Genomic DNA, 17,128 nt, shown 5'->3' with positions numbered 1-17,128 from the left:
ACAGATGAAATGCTATGTTGAGGATTTGCCTTAAAATGTGGAGAAAGAGGAAGAGAGAGTAAAGATATACATGATCCAAGATTAGCCATAAACTGATAGTAGTTGAAGCTGCGTGATAAGTCCATTATATTATTCTGTTTAGTTCTGTATATTCTACATATGTATATCTGTATATGTATGTATTTTGTATATTCAAAATATACAAGTTTTGCATATGTTTGACATTTCCATAAGGGGGAAAATTTAATTATTTGCCTTTGAAAACCAGAGGAATAATATCTGAGAATGTATCAATGTTGAGGATTGTTTAATTTTATAAAACGAATTTAAAGCTGTTACTGATGTTTGTTCTGATTTACCATGTCTACATAATGATAACTTTAAAGTCCTTGATACATTGATTATGTAGAAAACTTAAGTGCTGGACTGAACTGTATCCCTTAGAAGATGGGGTTCCCAGAAAAAAAATCAAAGATTTGCACAAATGGGAAAGAGAATGCTCGCCGTTACAGACACAACCATTTAAAACTGTTTTAAAGAATGTATTATAGATAAACAACATAAGCTTCTGCTTATAGTTATCTGGGTTTGAGGTTTAAATGCTAAAAATTGTTCTTATCTAATCATTAAACTGAAACCTCTATTAGGCAATATCTAGCCAACTTCCAATACTTTAATTGTTCTCTATATTAGATATTCTTTCCTATAATTACTCCTCACAACTAATCTGAACTTGTGAGATTTTGTTGTTTATAATCTCCATCAAAATTCTTAAATCTCTTGGCCACTCCCATAAAATCTGTAACACCAAAATAAAACAAAACAAAAAACCTTCCCCTCAAAAGTCCTTTTATAAAAGAGTTTGAAATAACCTATACCCAGAAATTAGACCCATGTGAGGGTATGATATCCAATTCTAGATGTAGAACAGGACAGGGTCTTCTGAGACAGAAGACAGAAGGCATGAGCATGAGTTAATCCATCTGAAAATGATCCACAGTTACTAGTTTGAACTCTGATTCACAGGAGATCACATGGGACCTAATCTGAAACAAATTCTTTAAAATCATTCCTTTCATGAACCTTCAGCTTCAACAGTCACAAATAGATTCTCTCTTTAGTAATGGCTTCATTTCCCCAGTCTCTAGCCAAATAGTCCTGAAGGAAGTAATTATATAACGATTTGTTTTCTAAAAGATATTAAAAGACAATTACCAGTCAATTTAAATACCCAGGCACCAATGGAACTTCATTCCAATTTGCTAAAGTCAAGAGAATTGAGAGAAACTACTTAAGTGGAATCTGCAAATCTGCACTAGTTTTAGACAGAGGAATCCATTTTAAAAGGATGGGTATAGAGGGATCCATTGTAAAGTGATGTTTTTGGAAAGTCCATGGAAACTTTAAGCAGACTTATTGTGACAGAATTTCAAAAAATAACCACAAAAGTAGATGATCATTCTTATGATCTACGCTATGGTTTGAATATTTCCCCCAAAGTTCACATGTTCATGGAAAGTGCAGTAAAAGATTATTCTGGAGTCTTACGATTTAATGTCTGCTCTGTTGTGTTTTTGGACTCACCTGGGGCATGTTACTCCTGTCTTGCCTATTTCTCCCCCTTCAGAATGTGAATGTCTATCCTATGCCTTCCTACCATTGTATTTTGGAAGCATGCAATTTGTTAATTTCACAGGCCCACAGCTGGAGAGGAATTTGCTTTGGAATGAATCATGTCTTTAGCCTCAACTGTACCTGATTTAGATGAGACTCTTGAGGTGCTGCTGAAACAAGTTAAGGCTTTGGGACTATTGGGATGGAATTAATGTATTCTGCATGTGAGAAGAACCTGAATTTTGGGGGCCAGAGTGGGATGCTATGGTTTGAATGTGTCCCTCAAAATTCATGTGTTGGAAACTTTATCCATAATGCAACAGTGATTATGGCAATTAGGTGATTAGGTCATGAGGGCTCTGTCCTCATGAATGGATTAATATTGTTATGAACGTGAGGTAATATCTTGGGAGTGGGTTCCTGATCAAAGCATGAGTTTGGCCCCCCTTCCTTTCCCCACCACCCTGAACTCCTTGAGTGCTCTCTTGCCCTTCCTCTGTGGGATGACACAGCAAGAGGGCCCTCATCAGAGGCAAGCCCCTCAACTTTTGGCTTCTCAGTCCCAGAACTGTAAGAAATAAATCCGTTATTTATTACTCTCAAGTATTCTCTTACAGAAGCACAAAATGGACTAAGACAATTCCCAGAAGCTTAAGGTACTTCATTTATGACTTAAGCTTCTGGGAATATGAACACGGCAAATAACCTAGTTTAGTCCAATCAATTAACTTACCGGTGTCATCATCAAAATCAGACAGGACTGATTCAATTCCATCCTCACTGCTGGCTGACTGTTCCTGAAGCCTTCGAGGCAAGCTGGCAAGTCTCCCACTAAGGAATATTGGCTTCAAGGGCATTTTGTAGATTTTGGCCAATAACTAAATTTAAAAAGAAAAAAAACCCTGCAATTATATATTGGAAAAAGCTGCATTGTGGGTTTTAAAGAATAATGAAATTATACACTAGTACTAAAGGGAGATGGGAAACGGGACATTGAAAATTTGATTGTTCGTGATTTGGATTTATAAAGGTAGCTTAAAAAGAGGCATTTATCCCATGAAGCAGATGAAATAGCATTCAATGGCAACAAAAAAGTAGAGGGAAAAAGGATCCTATGGATAATTATTCAGTATTTTAATTACATATGAGTTTTATAGATGTTTATAAACCTACCGAGGGAACCATGAAACATGCCAAGAATTTTTGCCTATGGGAAAAAGTGTTCTTTGGGGATCACTGAGAAGACAGTCCACAGACAAATGAGATACCAGACTCAGATTTCTCCTTCCCTTGACTCAACCTCTGAGGGAACACAGGGGCAAGAGCAGTTGGAGAAATGAAGGAGGCTGGGGCCGGCAGGGGACAGGAAGGTCTCAGAAGCAGAGCCAGCAGAGTGGCCTGGGCTCTTTATTCCCGTCTTGGGACTAGCGCCCAGGCACCCCTGAGCTCTCTGTTACTGGGACAGACTTCCAAAGACCCTTATGTCTTCATGAATTAGAATCCTGCCATGTCCACATTGTTCAAGGAACCAGTGCTATGAGCAAACAGACAAAATTCCTGTCCTGGTGGGTCTCACCAACTACAGTCCTTTCACAAGTAATTAAATTTTAGACATAAATGCTACAGGGAAAACTAAACAGGTGGTACTAGAAATAGTGAAGGCCAGGCATGGTGGCTCACGCCTGTAATCCCAGCACTTTGGGAGGCTGAGGCCGGCGGATCACTTTTGATCTGGAGTTCGAGACCAGCCTGGACAACATGGCGAAACCCCATCTCTACTAAAGATACAAAAATTAGCTGGGTGTGGTGTTGCATGGCTGTAATCCCAGCTACTTTGGAGGCTGAGGCAGGAGAATCACTTGTGCCTGTGAGGCAGAGGTTGTAGTGAGCTGAGATTGCGCCATTGCACTCCAGCCTGGGCGACAGAGCAAGACTCTGCCAAGAAAAAAAGTGACCACATAGGGGGAATCTTGGCAGGAATTGGCAGATCCTCTAGGTCTGCACTCTGAGGAGGTGACATGTCAGATGAGATCTGGGAGATAAAGAGTGGCACTTAGAATCCGGGGAGAGTCCCAGTGGAGGAAGCAGAGGTGGCCCTGCGCAGCAGTGAGCAGGTGTATTTGGGGGAGGGCAGAAGCTCAGCGTGGCTGTAGCATTGTGAGGGAGAGGGGAAGATGTGAGGGTGGAAAGAGCCGGGCAGGGGTCATATTATACGGGGCCTGGGGGAGGCAGCTGGATGTAGAACCCAGGGCTGTGTGTCCCTTCTAAAGCCATGGGCTCAATGCTATCACCCAGGAAGAGGTTGTACATAGATCCCCAAAGAGGCCCAGGGACACCACCGGAGAAGACAGGTGAGAAAGTATTGACAGAGGGGTGTCACTGAAGCTTAGAGAGAAATGGCTTCAGGGAGGGGGCATGGTGTCAGGCAGAGAAGGATGGACACAATGATGGTCACTGCTCACTATGACAGTGCTGTTTTATTCTGTCTCTTTACTACGTTAAAAAAATTTTTTTTTGAGAGGGAGTCTTGCTCTGTCACCCAGGCCGGAGTGCAATGGCATGATCTCAGTTCACCGCAACCTCCACCTCCTGGGTTGAAGCAATTCTCCTGCCTCAGCCTCCCCAGTAGCTGGGATTACAGGCGCATGCCACCATGCCCGGCTGATTTTTGTATTTTTAGTAGAGACGGGATTTCACCATGTTGTCCAGGCTGTTCTTGAACTCCTGACCTCAGGTGATCTGCCCACCTCTACTAGATGATCTTGACTGAACATGTCTTTCTTTTATTAATGTCCCTCTTTATTACTTGCACCCCTGCTCTCCACTTTTTGGTGTCCTCAGGAAGACTTCCTGTGACTTCGTGACCCCTTCCCCTAAAACCTCATGCAAATATAAAAATTCTGGTAGTTTGGGCCTCTGAGTGTGAGGGAGAAGTTTCAGAGACCTCAGCATCCAATTGCGTGTTCTAGTATGTTTTCATTATTTTCTTTCCTTCACGGAAAAAGGAGGGACAAAAACGTATACTCCACATCTGTGCCCCAGTCTCCTCAGCTGGCAAAGTGTCTCTCTTGGGCTTCAGCAAAAGACCCCCACGCGTGTTTTGGGAGCATCTTCCAAGGCAGGTTTCCAGGCTCAGAGCCCAGCTGGACCATTCCCCTACCTGAGAGCAGCGCCTGAGGTAATCCAGGGCTGGGAGGCACAGGTCTGTGGACGGGGCTCCAGGTGCCGGGGCACAGTCTCCAATCTCTTTACAGTCCACTTCCCCTAGGGGCGGCATGGGGGACAGAGACCAACACTGTTACCCTTGCGGGCCCTCTTCTAACAGGAGACCTGTTTACTCACATAGCACTAGTGCACCAAATATCTACTAAAAGAGAGTGGGAGAAAAGGAGAAGAATGACTCCAAATTGCACAGCCCTGAGGAAAATCCTTTCGGCCATTCTCCCGGCTGTATGTGCACATGTTAAATAAAATTGGGACCATACTCTACCTATCATTTTGTTGAGATTATATGGTTTAGTAAGTCCCCCTTCCACTAAACAATCATCATCTCCTCTCTATTCTACCACAGTACTTCCAGCGGCTGGACAGTGTTCCTTTGTACACAGGCACATGGCAAATCACATTTCTGGGACCTGCTATTGGATGGAGTGACTTTTGATGACAGAGGACAATCCCAGAGACAAGTCCTGGATTGGGTTGGAATGAAGCACTTCCCTCTCTCCATTTGGGAAAGGATTTCTTTCTCTGCCAGTGCGTGGCACTAAATGGTGATGATAAATGAGGTCTCTCGGAAGAGTCTAAACATCTGGGGTTTGGGGACAGAGACTACTTAATTGCATTTACATGATTTTTCTATTTTTTGTACATATCTAGAGATTTAACATGTCTGTAGAGGGTTATCTGGGGTTTTCTATAAGAATGGTAATTGTGAATTATTATTTTTCTTCTTGAATCTATTTCTATACATTTAATCAAATCATTTCATGTGTTGTAATTGTTTCTAATTGTCTACAATTGTAAGAGCTAGAACCCTCCCCTGTGAGTAAACAGACATAATTACTAGGCATTAGCTAAAATTCAGAAGGAAAGAGGCATGTTTTTCCTTAAAAAAACAGAAAACACTTCTTATGTTTTCGATCAAGGGTTAGCAAATGTTTTTGGCAAAGGGCCAGAGAGTAACTACTTCAGGCTTTGCAGGTCACGCTGTCTTTATTGCAACCGCTCAACTCTGCACGGTAGTATGGAAGCAGCCATCGATGAATGAACATGGCTATGTTTTAATACAACTGTACTTATAAAAACTGTGGGCCATAGCTTGCCAACTCCTGGCTTAGATGAACACATTTTATAATACAGAAACAGACCAGGTCAAATTCATGTGGAAATAAGCAGGTGAGGATTAATCATAAATTCATTTCCTACCCATGATTACAGCAGGCGTCCCAAAGGTTTAGACCGTGGCTGCTGTGTATTTGAAAGCATCCAAGTCTATGTGGATGGCACTCCCTGGAGCCAGGCAGGACACAGGCACCATGACTATACAGGGGACTCTGCTTTTTCCACTGACCCCAGGCCCCATACAAATAACTCCACCTTATAATTCACAGAAGAAAACAGGCTGTTTTCGATGTCCTCTGTATGATGGTTTTAGATGTCAACTTGACTGGATTAGGGGAGACCCAGATCACTGGTAGAACATGATTTCTGGGTGTGTCTGTGAGGTTGGTTCTGGAAGAGGTTGGCATTTGAATCAGACTGAATAAGGGAGCTCCACCCTCACCCAATGCAGGCAGACACCATCTAATCAGCCAAGGCCCAGGGAGAACAAAAGGCAGAGCAAAAGAGAATTCTCTGTGTTTCTGTCTCTGGAGCTGGGATACCCTTCTTCTCCTGTCTTAGAACTACAGGTTCTCAGGCCTCTTGCTTTGGACTAAGAGTTACACCATCAGTGCCCCTCGTTCTGGGGCCTTTGAACTTGAACTGAGCCATGTTATCAGCTTCCTGGTTTCCAGCTTGCAGATGGTCTATCGTGGGACTTCTCAGCCTCCATAATTGTATGAATGTTCTAAGATTTCCAACCTTAGATTAGTCAATATTATATTAAATAATTGGCCTTATGCAGAAACCTATTCTCAGTGTCATATGATTAGCAGCTTGAGTTTGATTTCCCAACTTTTTAGCGAAAGTTAAGAATTCCTCCTACACCAGGCTTTAAGTATAAAATATATTTTCTAAGTATAGAAGTCCCCCTTCTTGAAAGCCTCGTGTATTTCAGAAACTACCAGATGATTTTCTACTTAATTTAGAAACACCTTAACAAAATAGATTCTCACTATACAACATGACCTGCCATAGCAGATTTTTATATAGCACAGGTTTATCCGGGGTGAAATGAAAGGGAGGGACACTTAGTTAAACCAAAAGGTTTATAAAAAACTTAACATTTTCAGAGTTTGCATAGAGTGTGATTAGACCTGGAGCCTAAGAACCTTTTACAAAGGGAAAATATAAGGTTGATATTATTTGACAATAGTTAGTATAAAATAATAAATAGATTAAAAATATGCTATAAGATATTCCATGAACACAATGAAAAGTATCAACCTTGGACAAAATTCAAGCTGCTTTCACAGTAAGTTTTTGCTTTTGAGTACACAACATCACCATCTGCTTGTATCCCAGGATGCGTGCTTGTTCCAGGCAGTCAGTGGGCCCTTTCTCCAGCCACGGAGCCACCCTGGAAAGGGTCCTCGGCAGTTACAAGGCATGAGAAGAGGGTTCTGCTTACCCAGTCCTTTGACAAACTTCATAAGGCACATGATGTAGCTTGTGGCTGCATTAGCAAAGACCTGGATGTTGTCGGTATTGAGAAAAGCTTCAAATACATCAAACACTGGAGCTTGGCCTTTTCCTAAGGGAGGAAGATTATAGAATTGTAAGAAAGTAAGTTTCTGCCCTCGGGGTTGCCAGGGTTGCCCATATTCCCAGCACCTTCCACTGAGACAGATCTTGAGAAAGATCTACTGGGGAGATGCCTGGGTTTTTTATTGGATCATTGGCTTGACTCCAGTGCGGTGCTCAGCTCTGCCGGCAGGGGAGCAGCTCAGCAGAGAGATGAGTGCCGAGCTGAGGCAATGTGCTGGTCTAAAGAGCAGGGAACCACGTGGCCTCCGGAATGCTACTGCACAGGTATTTGTAGATTATCTACAGGACATGGCAGGGCAGGTTTAGATAGACCTTTGGTGGCATATCTGAGTTTCTTTATATCTATGCAGAAAAAGACCACAGAAGGCCTGAGACCACTCTCCTTTTAGAAAGCTTGCTTGCAAAATTGGCCTTCAGCTGGTGTCTGGGAACTCAGCTCTCAGAGTACTCCCAGGCCACAGTTAACTGATAAGAGTAGTTCACCATCCTAGACTGTTCATGCAAACCATATGGTTTATGCTGAACACCTGCTTTCCTGTTGGGAGTCTGGGATTTTGGTATGTGCTAGGCAAGGGGTACGTAAGTGGTCAGTCCCCAGCTAGATCTCTAATGGGCTTCCACGGGCAGAAACATTGCAAACATGTTGCTGTGCTTTCACTGCTGGGGGAAGAATGTGTTGTGCGTGATCCCTCCTGGGAGGGCGAGAGCACAGGGAGGCTGGTGCGTAGATTCCTCCAGACTCTGTCTGTGTCATTCCTTTTCATAATCTGCTGTGTCCTTCCTACATTGCTAAAACTTAGTCATGAACTGTGTAATAAATCTCAACATAATATGCTGGGTCCCATGAATCCTTCTCGTGGGTTTCTGAGTTTAGGGGTGGTTTTGGGAACCTCTGAGACAACACTCCTGGGCCCTGGGCATGCTTTGTGGGTACCCATCCATTTCCAGCAGACTGAATCTCCCTAATTCTGGTTACTCTGTGTTATGATACTTTTCTGCTTCTTACCAGCAAATGGATAACATTTTTCTTTTTGGCTTTAGAAATGAACTCAACACAGCAATGCATAAGTGAAACAACAGAAATCTCTCAGCCTTATTGCCCAATTGTCAGCAAGAACAGGGCCTGACAATGCTCAGGGCTCTCAGCCTGCTGGCAGAACTCAGAACTCATGTTCCTGCTACACCACATTCTTTCCTGCTGATAAAACATGGCTGACAATCTGTCTTCCCTATTGTTCAACTGGTTTTTTTTTTTTCATAGCATGAAACTTGGCACAGAGAGTTAATGCTGAACAGCAAGAATCATCCAAACATTCTTACCCATGGAGTAGTCACCAACCAGGTACTCCTTCACCTCCGACTTGTTCCCGCCGTGCACTGTTTCCAGAGCACTGAACAAGGGTCTCCATCCGGACTGGATCTGCGTGGAACACACTTCAACCAGCTCACCAATGGATGTCACAACCTGGCAGATGCAAAGCAAGGGGCACTTAAAGTCCTCTCCTTAAAAGGAGCAGAATTTCTGGGAAGGGTGATATAGTTCTCTGTCCCCTATTTTGGAGTTAATTTTAGTGAAAAGGAAAAACCAGAATAGACAAACTCACTCAAAAATATTCTGAATAATCTGCCTTATTGTATTAATTTGCATTTCACTAATGACTAATGCTACTAAGCAACTTTTCACATCTTATTAGTCAAATATTTTGTTGTTTTAAAAAATTGGGTTCATGTCTTCTTATTTTCTTTTTTGTTTGTTTGTATTTAGAGTTCCTTATATATTCCCAAGATACAATTTGCAAATATTTTTCCACAACTTTGGGCTTTTTAAAAGTTTTGTTTTTTAATGGTGTCTTTTTAAAATTAAAAGTTCTTAATTTTGGTGAAGTCCAATTCATCCATTTTTCTTTTAATGGATCACATCATGACCCATTTTGAACTTTTTAAAATATGGTGAGAAGTAAAGGTGTAAGTTTATTTTTATCACATACATTCAAGCACAATTTGCTGAAAATATCCCCTCCCATGATTGAATTGCAATGGTATCTTCGTCAAAAATCAATTGATTATAAACATGAGAATTTATTTCTTTACTCTTCAGAACTATAGGTCTGTCTTCAAACCAATACCACACTGTGTTGATTACTGAAATTTTGAAATCAGGTAGTGTAAATTTTCAAAATTTGTCTTCTTTTTCAAGTTTGTTTTCTCTATTATATTCTTTGCAGTTTCATATAGATTTGAGAATTACTTTGACAATGTCTTCAAAAAGGTCTACTGGGATTTTAATCAGAATTTCACTGAATCTATACATCAATTTGGAGAAATTTGCTGTTTTAAAAATATTGAGTCTTTCAATCCATGAATATGGTATATCTCATATTTATTTGAATCTTTAATTTCTCTCAGCAATGTTTTGTAGCTTTTGTGTACAGGTCTTGAGCTTCTTTTGCTAAATTTATTCATAAACATTTTATCATATTTGATGTTGTTTTGAATGGAATTGTTCTTACTTATCTTTGGATAATTTATTTCTCATATATATAAATTCAATCGATTTTAGTATGTTGATCTTGTATGCAGTGACCTTGCTCGACTAGAATTTTTTTGTAAATCCCATATAATGTTCTATATATAACCGCATGTTGTCTGTGAACTAAAACAGCTTTACTTTTCGTTTCAAACCTTGATGTCTTTAATTTCTTTATACAATGAGTAAAAGTTAAAGTTGAGCAGAAATAGAGAAGACAGAAATCCTTGTCTTATTACTGATTACAAGAGAAAAACACTCAGTCTTTCATCATTAAGTTGATGTTAGATGTGGGATTCTCAAAGATGCCCCTTATCTCATGGAGGAAATACCTCTAATTCCTCTTTTCTTAAAAGGTTTTGTCAAAAATGGGTGATGAATTTTGTTAAATGTTTTGTCTATATCAAGATTATCGTGTGGTTTTAATCTTTTATTCTACTAATTGACTGTGAGCTGTTAAACCAATCTGACATTGCTGGGATGAATTCCATATGCCACAATGTTTAATCTTCTTTCTTTATATATTACAGCATTTATTTTGCCTTTTTTTTTTTTTCTTTTTGAGACAAGGTCTCACTCTGTTGCCCAGGCTAGAATGTAGTGGCATGTGATCATGGCTCACTGCAGTCTCAACTTACTGGGTTCAAGGAATCTTCCCACCTCAGCCTCCTGAGCAGCTGGGACTACAGGCATGCATCACCATACCCAGCTATATGTATTTTTTTTTTTTTTTGTAGAGATGGGGGTCTCACTATGTTGCCCAGCATGGTCTCAAACTCCTAGACTCAAGCAAACCTTCTGCTGTGGCCTCCCAAAATGCAGGGATTACAGGTGTGAGCCACTGTGCCTGGCCAATAATTTTTAAAGGAATTTTTTGTCTAATTTCATAAAGAATATTGGTCTATAGTTTTCCTTCTTGTGGCTTTGGTATCACAGAAACGAGAACTCATAAAATGGGTTTGGAGGTATTCCTTCCTGCTTTATTTTCTGGTAGAGCTTGAGTAGGGTTGCTATTATTTCATCCTTAGTTTGTAGATTCACCAGTGAAACCAACGGGCTTGGGGTACTGTGGGGAGGTTTTTTTTTTTTTAAATGTATGAACCTTTGCTTTATTCAATTTGTTAAACAAGAACTGATTAAATTATTTCCCCCCTCCCCATAACAGTCATGGAAAACATGTCACTTGTTTGAAAGAACAATACCATTAGTTACAAAATTTAATTGTAAGGATCAAGCAGAGGTTATTGGTCTAACCAATCCACATTGACAGCTTTGAAGTGTTCAGATGCTAGTTTTAAAATAAAGGTGACAAATACCAATCACATTCTCATATTACTGTTCAGGATCTACATAAACTTGGTTCTGGAAATAATTCAATACACAAAGGTATGAGAATAACACTGTAATCACCGGTGATCAAACCAAGGGTGTAATTTTACAAATCACTTTTAGTAAGAATCAGTTCTAACATTTTAAAAGTCTAAATGTACATAAAACTCAAAGCAATGTATTTTTCTACTTGAGACCAAAATAAGTTTCCTTTTTCCTATCTAAGCATAATTCTTTAAGATGAATCTGAATTCACATGACATACCTTGTCAAACTTTTCCAAAGAATTTTAAACCCTGCTTTAGACACAAATTCTTACATTATGTATACATACATTTTTCTTTTACATATTTTTTCTTCAAAGACTAATGACAAGTTTATGAGGTTAACAGACCTTTAATGTGCAAACATCACCACAATCTAATTTAAAAACAATTTTACTTACCCCCTCAAAAACCTCAGTACCCATTTGCAGTAATTGCCTACTTCACCACCCCACCCCACACCACTAATGTACTTTTTGTCACTATAGATTTTCCTATTCTGACATTTCATATAAATGCAGTCATATAACATATGGTCTTTGGTGACTGGCTTTTCTCATTCAATGTAATGTTTTCAAGATTCATCCATGTTGTACATATATCAGTACTTCATTTTTATCGCTGAATAAGATTTTGTTGTGTGGACATAACCTAATTTAATGTATCTATTCATCAGCTGTTGGAATTTGAGTTGTTTCTAACTTTTTGGCTATTATGAATAATGTTACTATGAACATTTGTGTGCAGGATTTGTATGGATGTTTTCATTTCTCTTGGGTACATACCTCTTGAGGAACTGCCAGACTGCAAAGCAGCCACACATTTTACCCTCTCACCAGCAGGGCATGAAGGTTCCAAGGTCTCCACCTCCTCCCTCACCAACACTTGCTATTATCTCTCTTTTGAGACCGAGTCTCACTCTGTCGCCTAGGCTGGCGTGCAGTTGCACGATCTTGGCTCACTGCAACCTCCGCCTCCCGGGTTCAAGTGATTCTCCCACCTCAGCTTCACGAGTAGCTGGGACTAAAGTGTGCGCCACCACACCCAGCTAATTTTTGTATTTTTAGTAGAGACAGGGTTTCACTATGTTAGCCAGGATGGTCTCGATCTCTTGACCTCGTGATACGCCCGCCTCAGCCTCCCAAAGTGCTGAGATTACAGGAGTGAGCCACCGTGCCCGGCCACTATTATCTATCTTTTTTATCCTAGTAGGTGTGAAATATTATCTCATGTGGTTTTGATTTATATTTTCCTAATGACTAATGATGCTGACCATCCTTTCATTAGTGCATATTTAATGCCATTATTGACATGGTTCTTTTTACATCTGTCATTTGCTATTTGTTTTCTGCGTATTTACATATCACGTCCTTTTTGTTCCTCTGTTCCTCTTTTACTACTTTCTTTTATGTTAAATACATTTTTTTGTGATCACTTTCATTCATGTTTATTTTTTCATCTTTTTGTGTTACTCTCTTGGTTGCTGCCCTAGGGATTATAATATGAATCTTCAATTGATCACATTTGTACCTCAAGTTAATACTGAGCAAATTCTGGCAAAATACAGCAACTTTGCTTCTACATAGCTCCATTTCCCATCCTTCCTTTCTGCTAATGTTATTTATATTACATCTTCATGTTTAATAAATCCAACAATACAGTGTTAGAGTTATTGTGTTAAACGTTAGGTTTTTGAAATAAATTAGGAGAAAGAGAAAAATGTACATGCTGTTTTTATGTTTTCCCACATATGTACCATTTCTTCTTATGCAATAGATTTACCAGTTTGTGTTACTTCTTTCAGCTTAAAGGAATTTAGTATTTCTTGTAGAACAGGTCTACTGGCAAGATATTCTCCCAATTTTTGTTTATCTGAGAATGTTTTTACATCATCTTCATTTTTGAAGAGTAATTTCTCTTTCATTGAGTTTTTCTTTCAGCACTTTAAATATGTCATTACATTGTCTTCTAGCCTTCATTCTTTCTGAAGAAGTCAGCATTAGTTAATCCGAGCATTAATCCTAGCATTAGTTCCTCGGTAGTAATATAGTCTTTCTCTTGCTGCTTTTAAGGTTTTGTCATTGTCATCGAGCATTTTGACTATAATGTGTCTATTGTAGATATCTTTGTGTTGATCCTAATTGGGGTTCCACTATTTCTTTAAATATATTTTCTCATCTGTTTGTCTTTCTCCTCTCCACCTGGGACTCTCATTACAGGTATGTTGGTATGCTTGACATTGTTCTACAAATCTCTGAGGCTTTGTTTATTTTTGTTCAAACTTAGTTTTGTCTGATCTTCACAATAGATAATTTATATTAATCTATTTCCATGTTCACTGATGCTTTCTTCTGCCATCTCAAATCTTTCTAGTAAGCCCATATAGCTAATTTTTCATTTCAGTTATTGCCCTTTTCAACTCTAAAATTTGCATTTTTATAGTTCCCATTTCTATATTTAGAATCCCTATTTTTGAGTCATTGTCGTATTTTCCCTTAATTTTTTCAAACATATTTAAAAGGTACTTTGAAGGCTCTGGCTCCCAAATATATCTGGGCTCACTCTAAGTCAGTTTCTATTCACTATTTTTCCCTCTGAGTATGTTTCACTCTTTCCTGTTTCTTTGCATCGCTCATATTTTTGAGAATTAGACATTTTAGAAAATATATTGTAGCAATGCTGGATGCTAATTTATTTTTGAGGGTTTCCCCCCACCAGACTAAGGTGCTTGCACTTAGTCTGTAGACTCTTCCCATGGCGCTCATGTGTCTGCTCAGTTTTTGTTCTTCATTTTTATTTTTTATCCTGACTCCCTAGTGTTCACCCCCATGTCTGCATAGCTGAGTAGTTAACTGATCATGTGGGTGGAAACTGTGCTCAAACACCTTGAGTCTTTAAGGTTCCTACCCTCTGGCAATCAATCTGTGTGAGAAGGTTGGTCAGAATATTCAAAGTTTTTATCTCCTTTTTCTTTTACTTTTTGATGAAATCTTTACAGTCTCCCCTGTACATGCCCCAGGGATGTGTGAACAGACTATTTGGTCCCTCTATCCTATGAATCTCTGATATCCAGGATCTTAGATTTCTTGCTAGTACACTACTGACTGCAAACCTTAGGCCAGCAAGGTTGGATTCCCCTGTTCATTTCTCCATGAATTCATCACTTTTAATTGACAAGTCAATGATCTTCTCCCCACTCTTCTCCATACCAAGTCTGTCCCTGATTGTAGAAAAGCTGATGATTTTCTCAGTCAGCCTCACACGGGTCAAACTACTCTTCTTGCCAATAGAGCTTGGGAGTAAAGGTGATTGCTTCAGTCTTTGGCAGGAAAGTCAGACTCCCACTATTCTTCACCAAAGTTCTAGCAAACACTGTTTTTAAGAATAAATGCTACTCAATTTGTTGTCTGCTTTTGGTCAGTTTCCAGACCCCTCAGATGGTTGCTTTGGACAATTCTGTCCTGTCCTGTTTTATGCTTGATTTTTGTGGGGAAGGTTAACCTAACTTCTTCAAGTCACCATAGCCAAAGCTGCTCCTGTCCTTAATCTTCCTAAACACATTTAAGCATTGTTATTTTAAAATACGTCTCTGATAACTCTGATGTCTGGGTTCCTGTGTGTGTTTATTGTTCGTTTTTTAAACTTCTGTTTTCAATGACATGTTATTTCCTAATGAGCCTGGTTATTTTTTATTGAATGCAAACATTGCACCTGCAAATCAAGAAATAATTTGAAGCTTATTATTAATGGTGCCTTCTGTCAGAAAGGCACTAGAAATCTCAGATTACCTTAATCTCATGTCAGGGATTGGGATTATTTGAAGTTGGGTTTATTTTCTCTTATGACTAATCTATTTAAAGGGACATCTCTTTCTAAGATGTCCCTTTCACTTCAAGATCCTGACTCAAGATGCCAGGAAGTTACCAGACTTGGGAGGTCCCAGACTGCAACTTTGCTGAGCTTCTCCATCTTTTATTATACTGGTGCAAAAGTAATTGTGGTTTTTGCTGTGATGGCAAAAACCACAATTACTTTTGCACCAACCAAATATCTTCCTTTTTTAAAAATAGTAGATTCCATTTTAGGAAAAACAGCCTCAAATACCGGGAAGACTACTCTGGGTATTCTTTTTCTCCCCCATCTTGGCCCTGTAGTTCTTCACTGCCCTATAGTATGTCAGTGTCTTTGAGTGATTAAATTTTATTTTATCCAGCTTTTTTTAGTTGTTCCCTGTGGGAAAGTTGATCCGAATCACCTAGTTCACTCTTACAGGTATAAAGTCTTAGGTGTTAACCCATCTAGGTTAACTTATCTTAGATGTTAATGATCTAACCTTTAGGTGTTAACTTGTAGGTGTTAACTATCTAGGAGCTAACTATAGGTATTAACTTATCTTAAATGTTAACAATCTAGTCTTTAGGTGTTAACTTGTATTTTCATTCCTTTATTTCCTTAAACTTACTAGGCATTTTGATTTAATATTTTGCATGGAAGATACCAATATTTCAATCCAATTCTTTACAGGTCTAGTTGTACCATTGGTTGTTTTATCAGTTCTCTCCATTGCCTTGTTTTCTTGTGTGTTTTGTGAATTTTTTTAAAGTACCGAGAGCTCACATACCTTGAAACTTTGTTTGTGGGATTATTTTGTGGCCTGAATTTGCATGAGTTGCTCTAGGGGGAATTTTGTTGCTTCTGTATGGTGCCTGTATAGTTTCTTAGACCCTGAGGTGGTGCAATTTCATATACAGATCACATAAAAGGGTTAAGTTGTAATAATAAATCCTAACTAACTCCAGTTAGTTTCTTTACCTTGCCTTCAGTGGACAGTATGGCAGCAGTTAGGAATATAGGCCAGGTGTAAAGAGATAGGCCAGCAGATTGCCTAGGTTCAAATCGCAGCTCCACCAATCACTGATTATGTATCCTTAGTCAAATTACCTGTTTTTTTTTTTTTTTCCTGACGGAGTCTTGCTCTGTCACTCAGGCTGGAGTGCAGTGGCGTGATTTGGGCTCACTGCAACCTCCGCCTCCCGCATTCAAGTGATTCTCCTGCCTCAGCCTCCTGAGTAGCTGGGATTACAGGCATGTGCCACCACACTCGGCTAATTTTTGTATTTTTAGTAGAGATGAGGTTTCACCATGTTGGTCAGGCTGGCCTTGAACTCCTGACTTCATAATCTGTCTGCCTCGGCCTCCCGAAGTGCTGGGATTACAGGTGTGAGCCACCACGCCCGGCCCTGCTTAATTTCTCTGTTACAGATTCCACATAGGATTATTGGAAAGAGTAAGAGTGCAAAGCGCATAGAACCGTGCCTGCCACTGCACTCAGTAAGAGCCAGCTATGACGCTGATGACTATGTCACACTGACCTGGTCTTGGACGTCCTCATCACACAACTCCAGCTGCATAATGCGCTCAAAAGGTCGGAAGAGTGCTTCATTGAAGTGAAAATGAGGTGGCTCATTCCAGTCAGTGAGGACCTCTGTCAGTATGTCATGGATGAAGGAAACAGCCTTCTGAGACACATGTCTTTCCTTATGGCAAGCAGCCTGCAAAATTCATCAGAGAGTGACATACCATCAGGACAGCAGACAGTGAGAATGTGGTTTCTGAAGGCCTTCCTACCCCACCTCATTACAAGGAGGGAGAAACAGCAATTCTGTTAAAATCAAAACACTCTAAG

General features: G+C 39.8%; 1 protein-coding gene across 3 annotated transcripts in view; it reads right to left on the bottom strand.

Annotated features, from left to right (window-relative positions):
• The window catches only part of ARFGEF3 (ARFGEF family member 3), a 189,684-nt gene that overhangs the window by 33,267 nt on the left and 139,289 nt on the right, over positions 1-17,128 (bottom strand). For all 3 annotated transcript variants that reach the window (XM_005551963.5, XM_074037117.1, XM_065543459.2), the window contains 5 exons: positions 16,815-16,994; positions 8,863-9,007; positions 7,406-7,528; positions 4,775-4,878; positions 2,348-2,492 (listed from right to left, as the gene is read on the bottom strand). In XM_005551963.5, the coding sequence (XP_005552020.3) occupies positions 2,348-2,492; positions 4,775-4,878; positions 7,406-7,528; positions 8,863-9,007; positions 16,815-16,994 (697 nt within the window). The remainder of the gene's footprint in view (positions 1-2,347; positions 2,493-4,774; positions 4,879-7,405; positions 7,529-8,862; positions 9,008-16,814; positions 16,995-17,128) is intronic.

This window comes from Macaca fascicularis, chromosome 4, assembly GCF_037993035.2.
Source record: "Macaca fascicularis isolate 582-1 chromosome 4, T2T-MFA8v1.1".
Lineage (NCBI taxonomy): Eukaryota > Metazoa > Chordata > Mammalia > Primates > Cercopithecidae > Macaca > Macaca fascicularis.
This window is presented reverse-complemented; position numbering and strand designations above follow the sequence as displayed.